General features: G+C 61.9%; 1 protein-coding gene across 2 annotated transcripts; it reads right to left on the bottom strand.

Annotated features, from left to right (window-relative positions):
* Positions 1 to 12185: 12185 nt before the first annotated feature.
* On the bottom strand, positions 12186 to 16815 carry ISG20L2 (interferon stimulated exonuclease gene 20 like 2). 2 transcript variants are annotated; one of them, XM_039251274.1, is made up of 4 exons: positions 16727 to 16815; positions 15371 to 16216; positions 13649 to 13849; positions 12186 to 13056 (listed from the first exon to the last, which is right to left on the bottom strand). In XM_039251274.1, the coding sequence occupies exons 2-4, from the start codon at positions 16100 to 16102 to the stop codon at positions 12943 to 12945; spliced, it is 1047 nt and encodes a 348-aa protein (XP_039107205.1). In that variant the 5' UTR covers positions 16103 to 16216; positions 16727 to 16815; the 3' UTR covers positions 12186 to 12942. The 2 variants fall into 2 exon arrangements, with proteins under 2 accessions (XP_039107205.1, XP_039107206.1); XM_039251275.1 differs by lacking the exon at positions 16727 to 16815 and adding an exon at positions 16546 to 16567.
* Positions 16816 to 17008: the final 193 nt, after the last annotated feature.

A 17008-nucleotide genomic window follows, 5' to 3' on the forward strand; every position in this document is an offset into this window, starting at 1 on the left:
GACACGAGCTCTTTATTAAGGCGGTTTCTCCGTCTCCCGGCTACGCGGACCCCCAGGGGATCGCAGCGGGCGGCGGGGAGGGGAGGCGGGGACGGAGGCGCGGAGCCGCGGCGCCCCGGCGCGCCGCGCTGCCACCCAGGTTGGAGAGAGGCTGGGTGCCCCGGGAAGGGGTGGGGCGGGGTCTCAGGTGTCACCGTCCTGCGCAAACGGGCGGAAGGAGAGACCGCCCCTCCGCCTGCAGCTTCGGGGCGGGACATCAAAGGAGGCGGCAGGGCCCAGCTCCCCTCGGAGACCCCTGCGGGGCGGGCCGGGGGCCCGAAACCAATGGAGGTCCCGCGGGGAGCCCCGAAGGCCGGCCGGGAGCCCGGAGGCCGCAAACGGTAGAGCCGCGGAGGCGGACGGGCCTGGCGCTCGGGCCGCGGCCCCCTTGCCCTCGTCGAAGGCGTGCACGTGGCCCCGCTGCCCGCGGCGCCCGGCACCGACGCCCCGCTCCGGCCCCGCACGAGGAAGAGCCCCGCATCGGGTCCCAGCGCTGGCCCCTCCCTGCCAGCGTGGCCGTGGGAGGGGCAGAGGAGCGGCTCACTGGGGTTCTGAACCCTTCGTACTCGAGCCCTGGCCGGGTCACTGGGCTTGGGGGCTTTGGCTGGGGAGGAGTCTGGGCGAGCAGAGCCCTAGGAGAGGGGCCGGGGGCTCCACCGAAGCCTCGAGAAGTGCCGGGGCTCGGGACCCGGTGCTGTAAAGAGGGACGTCTTTGAATAATGCCTGTGTTGAAACAGAAGCCGCCAGGGTGCCTGTGCGCAGGAGGAATGGATGTGGGAAGGTGCAGGTCGGCCCAACTGCCCTGTTTGAGGGAGGGATGCTTCCGTCTGGCTTTAGGGGTCCTGGGTTCGGGTGGATGGGAGGGCTTATCTGGGGGCGGGCGGGGGGTGGGGGCGGCCCGGGCTTCTGCAGTAAGAGGGCAGCAGGTCGGTCGGAGCTCTGGGAGGAAGGACAGACAAAAGCAGAAGGGGTGGAGGGAAGGGGGGTAGGGGTGAAGTTGGGGCCTGGGGTTGGAGGCCGGCTGCGCTCCTCCCCCACCCTCTGGCGCTGCTGTAGGTAAAGGGAGGGGGATGAGGTTCTGACAGCGAAATCAGGCTCCTGGCCAAAGGGATGAGGAGAGGCCTGGGGGAGGGAACCGGCAGGGACCCCTCCTTCCCCCTCCCTGCGCCCCGGGCTTGCACCCCAGTCACCGCGACCCCCTCTCCCCCAGCCAGAAGGTCCAGTCCCTGGCCCCGGGGGGCATCTTTCCTGTGGCGACAGAGCAGGGCCGGTGCGGCCGGCTCTCCCACGGGTCTGGTGACTAAGGATGTTAAAACCTCACCCAAAAGATGGTCAGCAGGAACTGGCCTACAGGGGGGCGCAGAGGAGGGATGTGGTCTGGCTGAGGGGCCTGGTGAGGCTGGAAGGGGCTCTCTGGGGGGGGGGGTGGGCAGGGAGGCCTGGGCCCCTACACCTCCCTTCACTTCCTCACTCCCCCCCACCCTTGGCCAGGCAGCCAGAAGTTCCAAAGACAGAAGTAAGACAAAGGGAAGTGGGGCTGGGAAGGGAATTTTTTCCAGATGTGTGTGCTTGTGGTTTGGCAGCTCTGAGCCTGAGCTCCGGCCCCTGCACCCCAACCCTGGCTGAGGGGGTGGGGACAGGGTCTGGAGAGGGTGCTGAGAAGCAGCTAGGCCGGGGGTCTCAGCCCGCAGCAGTCCTGTCAGCCGGGGGGGGGGGGGCATGCTGGCGGGCACGTGGAGAGGACTTCCGGAGGGTGCAGGGGAAGGGAGTTAGGGGGGCCCTGGGGATGGGACGAAAGACTGGGGGCGGGAAAGGGGGCTCACAGTGGAGGATGGGGGGGTCCCAGGGGCTAGGCCTCGAACCAGGCAGCGGGGAGGAGCTTAGCCCCCGTCAGTCGCTCAGTCACAGACAACTGGCTTTAATTTCCCTCCAGGATCAATAAGGGGGAAGGAATTTCCTAGTGTCGCTGGCCTTTTCATTACGACCAAACCTGATACAGATCTGCTGGGGGGGAGGGGGCGGGGGGGTGCACAACCCCTTGTCCCTTTCTAGCTCCCTAGGAGCCTTGGCCCTACCCCTGTTGGGGGCTCCCCGCAGGAATCTGGAGACTCAGGGAGGGGGTGCAAAGTTGGTGAGAAAAGCTGGGGCAGCAGAGGCAGGATGGGGGTGGGGTGGGGAGGAAACAGGACTGACATTTAGGAAAGGAACTTTCTGGGGCTTTGTTCCCACTGCGGTGTGGCTAGGGGGAAAGTGGCTGGTTTTGCAGCGCAAGGAGTGGAGGCAGGCACGGTCCTGGCTGGGTGGAGGGGCGCGAGCCCACGTGGATGGCGATGTGCGCGGTACCGAGGGGTCTGGGGGCTTGGGAAGGGGAGCCGCCCCTACCCCCTCTCCATCACTTCTGTGAGGATGGGGCGGGGAGGGACCAGCAGCCCAGCTGGGGTTGGAAAGAATGGGAGAGTCACGGACCCCTCCCCCTCGCCCCCCCCCAACTGGGACGAGAAGATTCTCTGGCCAAATTCAGCACTTGTACAAGAGCCTCACCCTGAGCTGTGTTATTGCATCTGCTGGGTCAGAGAGTTTGTTGGCTGGGAGTCATGTTAGAAATTAAACCCAGGTGAGGCTGGACATTGGGTCTCTGCCACTCAGTGGAGGGGCAGCTGGGGGGTGGGGGGAGGAGGATGGGTCCCAGAGTAGGAGGAAGGAGCCAGGGGTGGCCAGGACAGTGGTGTCAGCTGGGTCCCCAGGCCGTCAGCATTCCACGTGGGGCAGTGTGAACTCAAGCCTCCTGCCCCCTGGTCTGGGCTGACCCCTCAGTACAGAGGGGAATGCTCCTTTCTTGCCTATCTCCCCGGGTGCAGGGACCCAGCCCTTCTCAGAGCTTTTAAGGCCCGGCTGTGAGTCTCCCCACAGCAGGATGCTGTTGCAGCAGGACGCATGGAGGTTAGACCCGAAAAGAGCCTGCGGCAAGGGCTGAGGTGCCGGGAGACAGGGTCACAGACCTGGAAAGCAGGCGACGGGCTTCCCTGCCAACCAGGGAAAGTGGGGGCAGAGAATCTCGAGTGGCCTGAAGAAAGGGGCAGCTGGACTCAAAGGGAGGGGTGACAGTGACCTCCTGGGCAGCTGCGGCCTGGCAGGGTCGGACCGTCGGGGTGCGCAGAGGGCCTCCCGCAGCCGGAGGAGTCGCGGGCAGAGCCGGCGAGGGTCCGCGCGGCGCCCAGGCAGCCAGGCCGCTCCTCTGTTGTTTTTGGCTCCGGCACCTGGTTCCCAGCTGCCAACGCTCTCCTCAGGGCTGGGCCGGGCCTGGAGCTGGGCGGGCGAGAGGGAAGAGGTGGGGATGCACTGGCTGAGGACGTGTCCAGACCGAATCTCATCCCCCGAGAGAGGCCGCTGGCTCAGCCGGCCCCTTCGGCGTGGGCAGCCGCGAAGTACCTGCAGACCCCGAGTGCCCGCAGCCCTCACTGTTCTTCCTCCCTGACCCCAGGACCCTTCCTTCTCTGTCCCTCTGCCTTTGTTCCAGGCTGGTGCTTCCTGCTGGCCTGGCAGAGAGCATCACCTCTTTCCCTGCTGCCATGCCTGCCTGCTGCGGTCGGCGCCGGGCACCGGAGTCGGGCTCCCCTTCTCCGGAGTCTTCCTGCTTCTTGGAGAACCTCCAGCGTTAAGTCGGGGCTCCATTGTGGCTGGCACTGTTGATGTCAACTGCCAGCATCTGAAGCTGGACAGGCCTGGGCCTGCCGCTGGCCAGCTGTGGCCCCCGCTTCCCCTCCGGAAGGCGCCCCTCCCCCTCCCAGGGCAGCACCAGCACCGTGACCTGCAGTTAAACTCCTCTTAGCTTTTACGAGCCAGTGACTAGGGACTAGGGCCTGGACCCCCCTGCCACTCCCTCCTCGTGTCCCGCACCGGTCCCTTAACCCCTGGCACCCCAGGGCAGGAAGGGGGAGCCGGAGCAGAGACAGGGTTCACAGCAGGCAGACGGACTAGTTCTGGGGCGCCCAAGCCATCTCCCAGATGCCTCCTCTCCCGCTCTCTGAGAACTGAAGAAGAGCCAGGGGTCTGGGGAATCCCTCTCCCCGCTGAGACGGTCTGCAGTTTCTGGAGGAAGAAGGAACTCAGGGCTGCAGGCTGGGTGGGTGCTCTGTTCCTTCTCTGGCCTGTGCTGCACATGGCAGGCACTGGGCCAGAGAAGCAGACTCTGCAACTGAAGAGGAAAGGGGCAGGAGGGAGGGGAGAGGGGCCAGGTGCCAGAGAAGAGGCTGTGGGGGGAGGAGTTGAGGTCTGGGCTTTGAGGTTCTGGATAGGGCTAGAAAGGGGGCACTGGACTCTGTCCCCGAGAGCAGGGGCTGGTGGGTCAGCCTCAGGAGGAGGTGAGCCTGGGGAGGACTCCTGGGCTAGGCTCCTGGGTCCTCTGTCTCGCTCTTCTCCCCGCCCCATGCAGCACACCTGCAGATGAGGACACCGGCAGTTGGGCCCCTGCCCTGCTCCAGGGAGGGGGCCAGAGCCCCTGAAGCTAGATAGTAACCCCCCAGCTTCAGGATGCTTCCTGCGGCAGACCAGCCCCAGACTCCCTGGAGACAGAGTGAGAGGTGCAGGGGCTTTGAGCAGAGTGGGGGAAGGGCCCCAGAAGCCCAGCTTCCCCGTCCCTGCCCCTACGTTCCGGTCTGAAGTGGGCAGGGAATTAAAGGACACCAGAGTTCAGCAGCTGGCCCCTTAGCAGGCTAGGGCCTTGTCCCTCCAGTGACCCCCCCCGTCCCTGCCCCTCCTTACAGCCTGCTGGAGACATGGGCGGGGGGGCAGTGACCCCCCATCCCTGCCCCTCCTTACAGCCTGCTGGAGACATGGGCGGGGGCCAGACAGCCTGAGCCCTAATGGCTTTCCCTGGGCAGCACATGAACAAAATGGGAAAAAGATGTGCGAGGTGGGCAGCTCTGATTTCCTTTCTCCTGCGGGCGCCAGCTCTGGAAAATGTTAGCTGTCAGAGAGAGACTGAACAGTCTCCGGTGTCCCCCTGCCCTACACTCCCTACAGGGCCCCAGCCAGCCATGGGGCCCCCAGCCCGGATTCCCCGAGGGCACTGGGCAAGCGCTGGTGAACTTCAGATAGTCTGGCTGCGGGACAAAGCCCTCCCCCCCTCCGCCTGAGTCTCCTCCACCAGGCTGGGGAAGACATCCAAGGGGGAGATTTGGCACTTGGGGATTCGCAGGGACACGTCCCTGGGGGATCAAAGGAGCCAGAGGGCGTCTCCTGGATTCTGCAGCCTCACACCTCCTAAACCCCAGGGCTCTGGGACGAGCGCATCAGGTTTCCAGGTGACCTGGGTTCCCGCTGAGCTGAGCTGGCAGCAAGAGAGAGGGTCCATTCTGGGCCCGGGACACTTGTGGGGTCGCCTTTCTTGCTGCGTGCGGGTAACTGTGGTCTCTGTGGGCCAAATCCCCTCTTCTGAGCCCCCAGACCTCTGGGGCTAGGTTCCCAGGAGCCCCAGGGAGCTGATCCCAAAGCTCGGGGTCGCAGCCTCTGCCTTGAAGCGGAGGGTGTGAGTGGAGGGAGGGTCCCAGCTAGGAGGAAGCTGCCAGAACACTTAGCCCTTTCTCGAGAGGGCCCCTCTGCCCCTGCTGCGGCCCCACCCTCCCACCCTTCAGGAAAGCTTCCCCGACCCACCCACTCTCCTAGCCCAGCCCAGAGCCCCAGCGCGCCTAGAGCTGCTGGGCTGGATTATCTGCCTCTGCGTCCCGTGGGTCGTGGGTGTGGGCTCCGTCTCCCTCCCCCGACTCCCAGGGCAGCGGCAGTGAGCCTTCTTCCTCCTCTGCTTGTGGCTGGATCCCTCTCGTGGAATCTTTCCAAAGAAGCGACCGAACAGGATTCCACAGGGTGGAAGGGAAAGAAGAGACCGACCCTTCCTTTGCGGAAGCCGTCCTGGCCCAGGGATGCCAGGCGCACTGGGTTCCTGGTGCTGCTTGGAGCCACGACACAGGGCCAGGGCCCAGGAGGAGTGGTGGGCCGGCCCTGCACCGTGCAAGAGCGTCGCGTGCTGCCTCGGATCTAGATGATCTCAGAGTTTTGCTGGTTTTTTATTTATGAGAGACAGAGAGAGAGAACACGTGGGGGAGGGGCAGACAGAGAAGGAGACACAGAATCCGAAACAGAAACAGGCTCCAGGCTCTGAGCTGCCAGCACAGAGCCCAACGTGGGGCTCGAACCCACGAACCGTGAGATCATGCCCTGAGCCAGAAGTTGGACGCTCACCCGACTGAGCCCCCTAGGGCGCCCCAAAAGCTTTGCTCTTAAACACTTCAGAATGGAACTTGGTTGAGCCTAGAATTAAGGTGCTTGTCTTTTCTTGCCAAATTCTTAAAAAAATACCTTCTCTCTCACTGCCTCCCCCCCCCCCAAAATCCTACGTGTTCTATATACCCTTTCAAAGAAAGCACAGGGTTGGCAGTGCCCTGAAACGAGGCTAGAAAGAGGCTAGAAACCGTACATATTCAAGCCAGCCAGCCTGCAGGCGGGCCGGGCCAGGAGGTGCGGGCAGAGAGGGAACGGGAGCTGAGTAGGGGTGAGGCAGCCAGGGGCTTGGGTGGCGCGGGCTTAGGGGGAAGCCTGGCGCCAAGCCACTAGATGTCACTTACCCATTTCATCACGGCCTGGATGAGAGTCCGCAATCTGCGTGCCCAGGGTCCGCAGACAGTCCCGCCCCTGGCCACGCGTGGGCCTGACCTCTGAGGTGCTGGCCGGTGCGCACCAGAGCTCAGACGAGAGTTCAAAGGCCAAACTGTTGGCCTTGACTGTTGGCCTTGATTTGAACATTTGTTCAGGGGGTGATGTTTCCATCGGAGGAGGATGTGACTCTTGACGTTGAGGTCGTGGGTTCAAGCGCCACGCTGGAGGCAGGGGTTACTAAAAACAAAATAAACGAAATGAAATGAGATAAATGTCTGTCCAGGATCGACCACACGGAAGATCACCGTGTGTGTGAAGTTCCTCTGTCCTAAATTAGGGCGCCCAGGGCTCCTGTCATCTCTTGCCTCGATGGACCAGGAGCCTTCATGGTTCTCCATCCCCACTCTCTCCCTTCCCAGCAGCCCAGGGCTGGGAGGGGATCCCCTTACACCCTAAGTCAGCTCAAACTGCTCCTTTGCTCAAAACCCTGCAATGCCCCCCCCCCCGCCCCCCGGTTTGGTACAGATGTAAAAATGGCCTCAGGCTTGTGCTTCCTGCCCCCAACTCCCTCTGCACCTGACCCCACCTCCTACCATTTTCCTCAGCTCACTCTGCTCCTGAATGCACCAAGTGTACTGCCTCGGGGCCCTGACACCTCTCACTTTCTCTGGAACATTCTTCCCCAGATATTTATAGGACTGTTTCCCTCACTTTTTTCAGGTCTCTCTGCTCAAATGTCCTGTCCTCAGAGACGTCTTCTGTAACCAGCCCATCTACAATCTCATGTACGTATACATCTGCCTGCGTCCTTACTGTCCTTCGTGTCCCTGATCAGCCCTGGCTGCGAGGGAAGCCCACGTGGCCGTGCTGGCCTGCAACAGTGCCTGGCACGCGGCTGGTGCTCAGTAGACTTTTCTTGAATAAATGAATAAAAAGTAAGCAAATAACTTCAGCCAAAAGCAGTGACCATTAAGGCTGAAAGAAATAACTGATTGTGCCTTTCATTAGTAGTCTTTTTTTTTTTTTTTAACTTTATTTTGAGAGAGAGAAAGAGAACACACGCACACAAGTTGGGGAGAAGCAGAGGGGGAGAGGGAGAGAGAGAATCTCAGGCAGGCTCTGCACTGTCAGTGCAGAGCCCCACATGAGGCTGGACCTGAGCTGAAATCAAGAGTTGGACACTCAACCAACGGAGCCACCCAGGCACCTAGTACCCTTGTTGATTTAATCCTTTACTTAACTGTCCTTGATAGATGCATGAAAGAAGTACTGTGACAAAAAGCAGGTCTGAAACTGAGAGTGGCCCAGCCCTAGCTAGGAGAGCTCAGGACTCTCCAGGCTTCTCAGTGCCACCTCAGCCCCCTTCTAGAAATGCCATGTGCTTGTGGGTGCCTGGGGGGCTCAGTTGGTTAAGCATCAGACTCTTCATCTCAGCTCAGGTCCTGATCTCCTGGTTGGTGAGCTGGAGCCCCGCACAGGGCTCTGTGCTAACAGGAGCCTGCTTGGGATTCTCTCCCCCTCTCTCTCTCTCTCTGTCAAAATAAATAAATAGATCAAGTTAAAAAAGAAATGCCATATGCTTATTGCCCCGTCTGCCCAGGTCACTGAGGCTCCGCCCATCCTGGGTCTCCGAGCCTGCAGCTGCCACCAGGCTCTCCCACTCACATCCAACAGCCAAGCCTCTTGGGGCCGCAGCTCCGTGGGCCCAGCACACCCCAGCCTGCGTCTGCAGCCCGCACAGCCCCGACCACGTAAACTCTCCACGTCTGTATGCGGGCTGCCGAGCGAGCGGGGCCAGGAAGGCCAGCCTGTGGCGCCGGTGCGAACTCAGGTTCTGACCTCAGTCAGGACCTCTGGCTTCCCTCGTGTCCTCCGTCAGCTCATTCTCTCGTCTCCGTGGCTGCGCCAGACCTCTGTCCCCTGGCTTGTGACCCACGCTCAGCAGACAGCGCTGCTGGGACTTCGTAAGCAACGCAGGCCACCAGGCACTGCCCAGGAACACAGCCATCCGCCCCACCCTGGCCTCTTTCTTTTGGTCCCAGAAGACAAGGCGCCCCTATTCCTGACTGATCCTCCCTCCGGATGGTGGCCCTCATCTCTCCCCGCCCCCACCACAAACATGGCTCAGATGAAAGGCACCAAGCTGCACACAACAGACCCTTCCCGTGGCTCTCCGCTTATCAGTCCTCTCTGTGGGGTCTGGGACTATCCATCCCTCCAGAAAAGCCTCCTCAGCCGCCCTCTGGCCCAACTGATGGCCTCCCTTAGGCCTTCCTCTGGGGCTTGTGGGAAGAGCATCCCCTAAGCCTCTGGTCTTGACCTTGTGCTCTCTCCTTTACACACCTTTCAGTGTGACGCCCTCACCCCCATCCAAGGCTCCCCCCGCTGCTCTGCCGTCTCTAAGCCACTGACCCGGCGCTGTTTCCCCGCTGAGCGGCAGTCTGGTACCTTCAGGCAGCTCTGCGTCAACCCCGTCCATACCCAAGTCGGCTTCCTCAGAACCTCGCCCTTCTGCCCACCACCCACTCCACCCGACAACAGGCAGCACCGCTGTCTACTCCCGCGGCTCAGAAATAGCAGGATCGTCCTTAACCTTCCCGCCCTGCTCTCTGGGTCTGGTTGATTCTGCCTCCTTGGTGAGGCTCAGCCGCATCCCTCCTGCTTCACGGATTCGGGCCTCCATCCTGCTCATCCCAATTCTTCCAGCAGAGCTCACCTTCTGGCCCTTCTCCAGCGCCGCTTCCCTCCGGCTGCTGGCATCGTCTTCCTTGAACACGATCACACCGCTCCCTGGCTTTAAACCCCGCGAGGGCTCTGGACAGCTTGCCGCTGGAATGGGTTTACTGCTTTCTCTTTTTCAGACTGTAAGCAACTAGGGGACAAAGACCAGGCCGTTTCCCTGGCATCCGGCACAGCACCGGGCACATGGCGGGTGCTCTGTCAATATCCGAGTGGAAGGATTCCAAGTCTCATCAGATGCCAGCTGGGTGGGTGAGGGTGCAGCGGGGCAGTGGGTAAGTCTGCCCGTGGGGGGTGAGGGTGCAGTGAGGCAGCAGGTAAGGCCGTCTGGGGGGTGAGGACGCAGCGGGTAAGGCCACCCCGGGGGGGGGGGAGAGGGCGCAGTGGGGCAGCAGGTAAGGCCACCCACGAGGGTGATGGGGCAAGGGACAGTGGCTAAGGCCGCTGGGGGGGTGACGGGGCAGGGGACAGTGGCTAAGGCCGCTGGGGGGGTGACGGGGCAGGGGACAGTGGCTCAGGCCGTGTGGGGGGGTGACAGGGCAGGGGACAGTGGCTAAGGCCGCCTGGGGGGTTGACAGGGCAGGGGACAGTGGCTAAGGCTGCCTGGGGGGATGACGGGGCAGGGGACAGTGGTTAAAGAGCAGAGGCTTTGGGCACAGGCTCTGTGGCCTGGGCGAGATTTCTCGTCTTTTGTCACCCTAGGCTTCCTGAACCGCTGTGCTAGAACACCACCGCCTCCCTTCCGGAGAACGGCACCAAAAGGACTTAGCACAGTGCCCGACACAGGGATGCTCTCAAAGGCCAGGGGCCGTTGTCCCTACTGACGGCACCCATCAGTTAAACATCAAGGGTAGAAAAGAACCCCAGGTCCTTAATGCTGGAGTCCTTCAGCCGCGGGAAGGAACCGACGCCACAGATGCGGTACGTGGTGAAACCAGACTTGAAACACGTTTTCAGTACAGGGTAGCCCGCACCTACGCGATGGGCTGGAGGGTTGCTCTGCCGCGCGGGGTAAATGAAAGTGCTTTGCGAGCACTGCACGCCCTGTAGACAGAAGACGCTCACACGGTGTAGACAGAAGACACACACACACCCGGCATACTTCACACCCGCGTACTGGGGCTCCCGGCGAGCATACCTGGGGGCAAGTTCACAATCACAGTCCTGCCGTGCTCTCCTATTGTCCACTGTGATCGTCTGTTAAACTAGGAACCTAACGACTCTGACTCCTCCTTGCAGCCTTCGCTATAGCGAGCAGTGGAGGGAGGACAGCGCAATCACGTGAAATTTCAACACACGCTCCCCTTCCCGTTGAGAACCGCTTTGCTAAATGAAGTGTCAGGCTGTCAGGATGACGTTTGGGGGGGTACATTTCTCACCGCCACTGCCCTTTCCTGACGTCACCTGCAGAAGGGGTCTCTGAGTCAGAACACATCCTTTCTCTACGAATCAGGCAAATCTCTTGCTGATTGGGATCAGCCTCTTGGAGGCTCTGCAAGGGCCACCCTCTTGGAGGAAGCCAGGCCACCGGGGACAGAGGGGCAGAGAAGGAAGGGGACTTAGGTAGACACCCTTGCAGGGCAAGCTGGGCTTTACTCAGCGTGACGAGAGGAAACGGTGAGGGAACGGGTATGAGGTCTTCTGGTCCGCAAGTTCTTCATGGCGAGTGTAAGGAAGACCGAGCTCTTTCCAGCGCTGGGCTGGGACCAGGTGCTTTCAGGACACGGGGACTGGGGGCGGGGGAAGAGCCAGCTGCTGTCACCCAGACACACACCAGGCCAAGTCTGCTGCAGCTGACACGTACCCTAAAAACTGAACTCAAGGGAGATTCTTCGTTATCTCCCACCTTACTGATTATGAGAACACATAAAGCTTTCAATGTCTTCTCAGTGTTGGGTGTGGCACTCCCCGGCCACTCCCAGCTAGAGGTGTTCGGGAGGGCGCCTGGGGCCTCTCTGCTGTGTCCCGGACATGCCTCACTCACGTCTTTGGGCTCAGCTGGAACCTTTGGGCTCAGCTGGAACCGACTTGCTCTGAACTCAAGAGTTGCCTCCAAGCGGACCCTGCAGCCGCGTCTGAGGTCCGGTTTGGCTGCAGGGAATTCCCTTCTACCGGTGGCCGTGACTGTACCTCTGCCCCTGGAGCAAAACCAGCCACTCAAGAGGGCGCAAGTCCTGGTGCGTACGCGGAGGCTGTGCACACAGTGATCCTAGACACGGGGTCAGACCTGTGACTCACCTTCCCAGGAGGAGGGCGTGTGCCACCGAGAAAAGCTGGCAGTCCTGACGAGGCTGGCGTCACCCAGCACCCCCCACCCCTGCTCTGTCCCTCCTGCTTGCCCGCCCTGAATCACTCTGCCAATCACACACCCATGTGTGAAAGTGTCTGCGTGGCCTGAGGCACATTTCAGGTGCACTCGACTCATGGTAAGGGTGAGGACCTGGCACCGGAGTGCACAGGCCACACACAAGGCTCAGCCGGGACTTCCGGGGACTTCTGGCAAAGGAGGCCCCAGTTAGTGCTGTCCACAGAGGCCCTGGACCCTCGCGGAATCACAGCCCTGCGAGGCCTCCTCCGTGAGACCTTCTCACAGACACGTTTTTCAAGAAGGCTCTATGCCCAACATGGGGCCTGAACTCACAACTCCAAGATCAAGGGCTGTGTGCTCTTCCGACCTGAGCCAACCCGGCGCCCCTCCCACCTCTCCCCGGGGACAAAGCTTTTTACCATAAAGTCAGAAAGAAAACAGCACACGATTGTTTTTCCATTATAAAATTTATCAAGGGAATAATTTGAGTCCTTAAGGGTTTGGTTTAGCAAAGTAAAAGACTAAAAACCATGAGAACGCTTTAAGTTCTTTTTTAACCAAGTGGGTCTCAATTAAAGAAACCCTCTATTACTTTAGGAGATGCTGCTTTCTAAGGCAGAAAAATCGATCTCCAAGTCCCGCTCTCTTACCCCTAAGAACCGAACCTCCCCAGTGATGGCTTCGCTAAGAACCGGCGCCACCAAAGACAGAGCTCTGACAACAGCCCCGACGACAGAGCCCCGATGACAGAGCAGGGTGGAGTCGGTGACCCGCAGGGTGATCTGATCACCCAGCCAGCATCCTTCTGACCGTGAAATGGGGCGCTGCTACTCATGTGAGAACAAAAGGCATAAAATGGGACACACGGCCACTCTAAGGATAAGGCAGTTTGGGAAAGGACATTTCCCAGGATGCCCCGTCCCCCAGAAGTCAAAAGCTCACCTGGAGCCCAGCACCCTGGGACCTGCGGGCAGCACCATGTTAAGAGGTAAACGGTATGGACCAGATCCCGACAAGAGGTTCCCCTTCCACGGGACTCTTAACCAGACAAGACAGAACACCAGAGGTGAAATTTCAGTGACTCTTAAGTGTGGGGTGGAACGGCTCTCTGGCGGCTGGGGCAGCGCGCTGAGCCGCGGCCCGGTCCCGGTCCTCTCGACCTCGGGGCTGCTCCCCGCCTCTGCTCACCGGCGCCCCCGCTGCCGCTAGTCCTTCGGGGGATTCTGGGCCAGGTGCTGTTCCCACTCGACTTCGACCAGCTTGTACAGCTCCATGGTGGCCTGAGCGTCTTCCACGGAGGAATGTCCGCTTTTCCCAACCTGAGCGCAGGAGGAAGAGGAGGGCGTGAAGCCAGGGACGGGCGGATTTCCTTCCCGCCTGGCCCTGCGCGGGGGGCTACCAGGGCAGAACTCGGGTGGGGTCTAGGCCCGACCCAGCTGAGGCTCGACCCCTACACCCCTACGCTACCGGCTCAGCCCCTCCTGTGGACGGCGGGGCTGTGCGGGTCCACGGCCGCCCAGCACGACACACCGGGTCCCTGCCAGGCCTCCCGAGCCCCCCAGCTCCTACCAGTCCCTACATGACGCATGCCGCCCTCCTCTGAGCGCAGATGCGTCGGCCACGCGGCACCTGCTCTGCGGGCTGCTAGACGGCACCTCATGCTCTCCTCTCTCCTCAGTGAGGGCCTGCACCCACCTGAAGGCTTCTCCCCATCCCAAGCACCCTGTGACCCTCTGGGAAGGAGCGGTCACCCATGCACAGATGGAGAGACTACTGGGCCCCGCAGCCTAGAGCCCTTCCCGCCAGAGCAGCCAGGCAGGGCAGTTCTGGGGCCAGAGTCCAGAGCAAGGCCACAAGGAGGGCGCCCCCCGCGTCCAAGCCGGGGCCTGGCCACATCTGGGGAGACACTACCTGGATGTCCCGGTTCAGCAGCTTCTTGGTGAGACACTTCAGGGACACGGTGGCGTTCTCCGGGCACTCGGCCTTGCGGTTGAGGGGCGGGATATGGGAGGTGTCGCGGGTGAGGGACTTGGGGTGGAAGTACTGAAGGGCTTTAAAGTCGTTGTGGACGGCATGCCCCACCACTATCTTCCCTGCGAGGATCTTCAAGATCTGAAACAGGAACAGAGGCGGCGGTGGTGGGGCGGGGGCCAGGCGGAGCCCCCCACACCCTAGAGGCCCGGCGTGGCGTGGCTGGGGGTCCTCCAGGCCCAATGCCCTCTCCCACCGGCTTCCTCCAGCTGAGCCCAGCTCCACTCCCCAAGGCGAAGGCAGCCGTCGCCCGTGGCCATGACGTGACCCAACGTGCACTTACATCCCCGACGCTCCCGACCTTCTCGTGAACTTCCACCCCAGCCACAGACCGGTTTGCCTCAGTCCCGAATGACACTCACGCCTGAGATGGTCACCTAACTATCCAGATCGGTCCTGGCTCGCTACCTGAGGACCTTGAACCACTGTCACGCACTGGCCTGAGACACGAGGCTGGGACAAATGGGCTCAAAGATGGGCTCTGGGGAGCTAACAGAACCCCCAAAGCGTACACAAACCGTTACAGACGTGCGTGGTTTTGTGGGGTGGGGAGGCCTACGGCTTCCATCGGACTCTGGAAGGGCCTACGAGCCACAGAACCTACGAGCCAGCAGGGGCCCCTGGAAGCGGCCGACCGCTGCGAACGGACTCACCGGCCGGCCTGGGCCCTGAGGAAACGCCTCCGGATGAGAGCCCGACGGGAATGCGATCGGCCAGGCAGGAGCGGGCTTCCAACCCACGTCCGCCAGCACCTTTGCTGCGGTCAGTGGCCCGGCCCTCGTGAAGGCCACCCCACCTTCCGCCTCCCAAGCGCGGCGCAGCGGTGCCCTGGTGCACAGGCCCTTCAGCTCTTCTCTCAGGTTCTTTCTAAACCCAGCCCCCTACCTCTGCTGAACCTCCTCCCACTGACTGCAGGTGCACGGAAAAGCCAAGTGGAATAGTGTGTGTGGGGAGGGCTGAAGTGACAGAAAAGTGGACCACGAGCGCCCTCTGGAGGCCTCCCAGGACCAGCAGGCTTCCTCGCTTCCTTCGCCTCCGGTTCACCTTCCTTCTCCCCCGGTTCACCTTCCTTCTCCCGTCCCTTTGTGATGCTCCCAGGCCCCAGGGAGGAGGTTTGCTCAGTGAGTGAGCTGAGAGCCGTAACATGGCAGCCCTGTGTCGTTTATTTATCGCACCCGTCACTCGGGGGGACACCTGACCCAGATATGCCAAACACCCCTAACCCCACCCCCACCCCTCCCACACTGGCCAGGAAGCCCTCGCCACCCTCCCCGAACCCCGGCTCTGCAAGGCATTCCCAGCGAGAGCCTCTCCCCTGGCCCTCCATGCCCGCTGCGCTGTCCCTCAGTGGTGGTTCTCCCTCTGCACGGATCCAGTTCCCCAGAGGGGGATTTGACTGGGGAGCCAACATCGGTCGCTAACTGTAGCCTTCAGGCCTCCCACCGCTCTGCCCCAGCGGGAAGCCCCCTTCCGGGGTGATCCACTCCCCTTCCCTCCTCCACACCCTCTGGAGCCGTCCTGGAGGCATGTCCTTTGCTGAAAAAACAAAGCGGACCTCGGCCCACCCGCCTTGCCGCCACCACTGGACCCCAAGCCTCTCACCTGGCTCCGAGCGACCTTGAAGGGTGTGGCATTCACCATGTGCTGCCTGCGGATGCCACTCCATCTGGTCCGGTAGTCCACGATGTGGCACGGGGGGAGGACGTACTCGTCGTAAAGCACGTCTCCGTGGTAGCTGACGATGCTACATCGAGCCAAGGAACTGACGTGCCCCTTGGGTCCTGTGCCCACCATCTCACAGTCAATTGCCACCATTCTCCCCGGCGTCTTCGAGGACGCTCCGGAGCCTTTACCCTCTAAAGGAGATTGGCCGGAGTTCTGTGGGGCGTTTTTCTGAGCAGAGTTCTTTGGGGGGCCCTTCTTCTGGGGGCGAGCTGGGTGGCTCCTCGTCTTCGGAAGAGCGCTCTGGAACTCCCCCAGCAAATCTACTTTAGCCACCACCGAGGCAGCCTTCGGTGAAGGGGCGGGGGTCAGCCAGGGCACTGCAGCCTTCCTGTCCAGGGGCTGCTCTGGGCCACTGCTGGAGGCTGCCGTCTTCTTCTTTGGAAGGGGGGACACCTTCCAAGTGCCATCCGCCCCAGGGGTTTCTCCTTTCTTCGGAGGTTCTGAGTTCAACTTAGGCACCTTGCTAGTGTGCTGGTTCTTCTTATTCAGAAAGCCTCTCCGTTCCAAGAGCCGCCTCTTCTTGACAAATTTCCGGTGCTTGGCATTTCCCTCTAATACCTTTTTGGGGGGAGGCTCCCCAAAATCCAAATTGAGGAGTAAGGTAGACATGAGAGGGGTGGATGGCGGAAAAGCCGTTGGGAAGAGTGGCTTACTGATGACAGGAAGATAGAGGGCTCATCCTCTGCTGTATCCCACGGGCGGGCATCTGGGGTCTGTGACGCCCTGAGGAAGAGAGTAATCCTGACAAGGGAGCCCAGGGGCCCGGGAAGCTCTAAGAGCCATCTCCAGAGAACTTAAGGTTGGAAAGGTATCAGAGCGACCGCCCAGAAGGGGTACGAATCTGTAATGTGGAAAGGTGTCAGGGTCACGATCTGCGCCAGGAACCTCGGGGTCTAGCGCGGCCCCACAATTCACCAGCTGTAGGGTCTTGAGAAGGTCACTTCCCCTCCCCAGAGCTCAGTTCGGGAGGGGGCTCTAGGGCCAACCGGTTCGAACTCTGCGTCTGGGAAGCCAGAACAGGTACCATCCGCCCGCGAGGGCCCCTCGATTACCCACGCATCCGCGCGGAGCTCCCGCCGGGGGGACCCTCCACACACGTTTCACGCCTGTCCTCCCGACAAAGGCCCTCTGACAACACATACCCACTGGGTGAACGGAGGCTTGGGGCCGCCTACGTCGGCGAGCACGCCGGGGATCCCCGCCACCGAGAGCGACCCCCGCACCCACACCTACCTCCCCGCCGGGCCGGCTACGCGCGGAAGCGCCCGGAACCGGAGGCGGAAGTGGGCGCGCGCCGGCGAGGCCCAGGCCGACAGGCGCGCGGGTTGGACCGCGCCGGGGGCCGGCGTGCGCGCGCCCGCAGCGCCCCCGCCTCCGGGAGCGAGGCCAGGGACTCCGAGTGCGTGAGCAGCGGCAGCGGCGGCGGCGGGGGCGGCGGCGTGGGGGGCGGCGGGGGCGGGATGCGCTCCCCGGCCCCTCTAGCCCCGTGGAGGTACAACTCGAAGGTAGGGAGGT

This window comes from Hyaena hyaena, unplaced genomic scaffold (assembly GCF_003009895.1).
Source record: "Hyaena hyaena isolate Hyena2069 unplaced genomic scaffold, ASM300989v1 scaffold_385, whole genome shotgun sequence".
Lineage (NCBI taxonomy): Eukaryota > Metazoa > Chordata > Mammalia > Carnivora > Hyaenidae > Hyaena > Hyaena hyaena.

Coding starts and splice junctions, on each gene's coding strand:
- ISG20L2 (XM_039251274.1), bottom strand. CDS start 16,102: ATGTCTACCTTACTCCTCAATTTGGATTTTGGGGAGCCTCCCCCCAAA. Junction 13,850..15,370: donor TCAAGGTCGCTCGGAGCCAG/GTGAGAGGCTTG, acceptor TTCCTGTTTCAG/ATCTTGAAGATCCTCGCAGG. Junction 13,057..13,648: donor TGCTGAACCGGGACATCCAG/GTAGTGTCTCCC, acceptor TCCTGCGCTCAG/GTTGGGAAAAGCGGACATTC.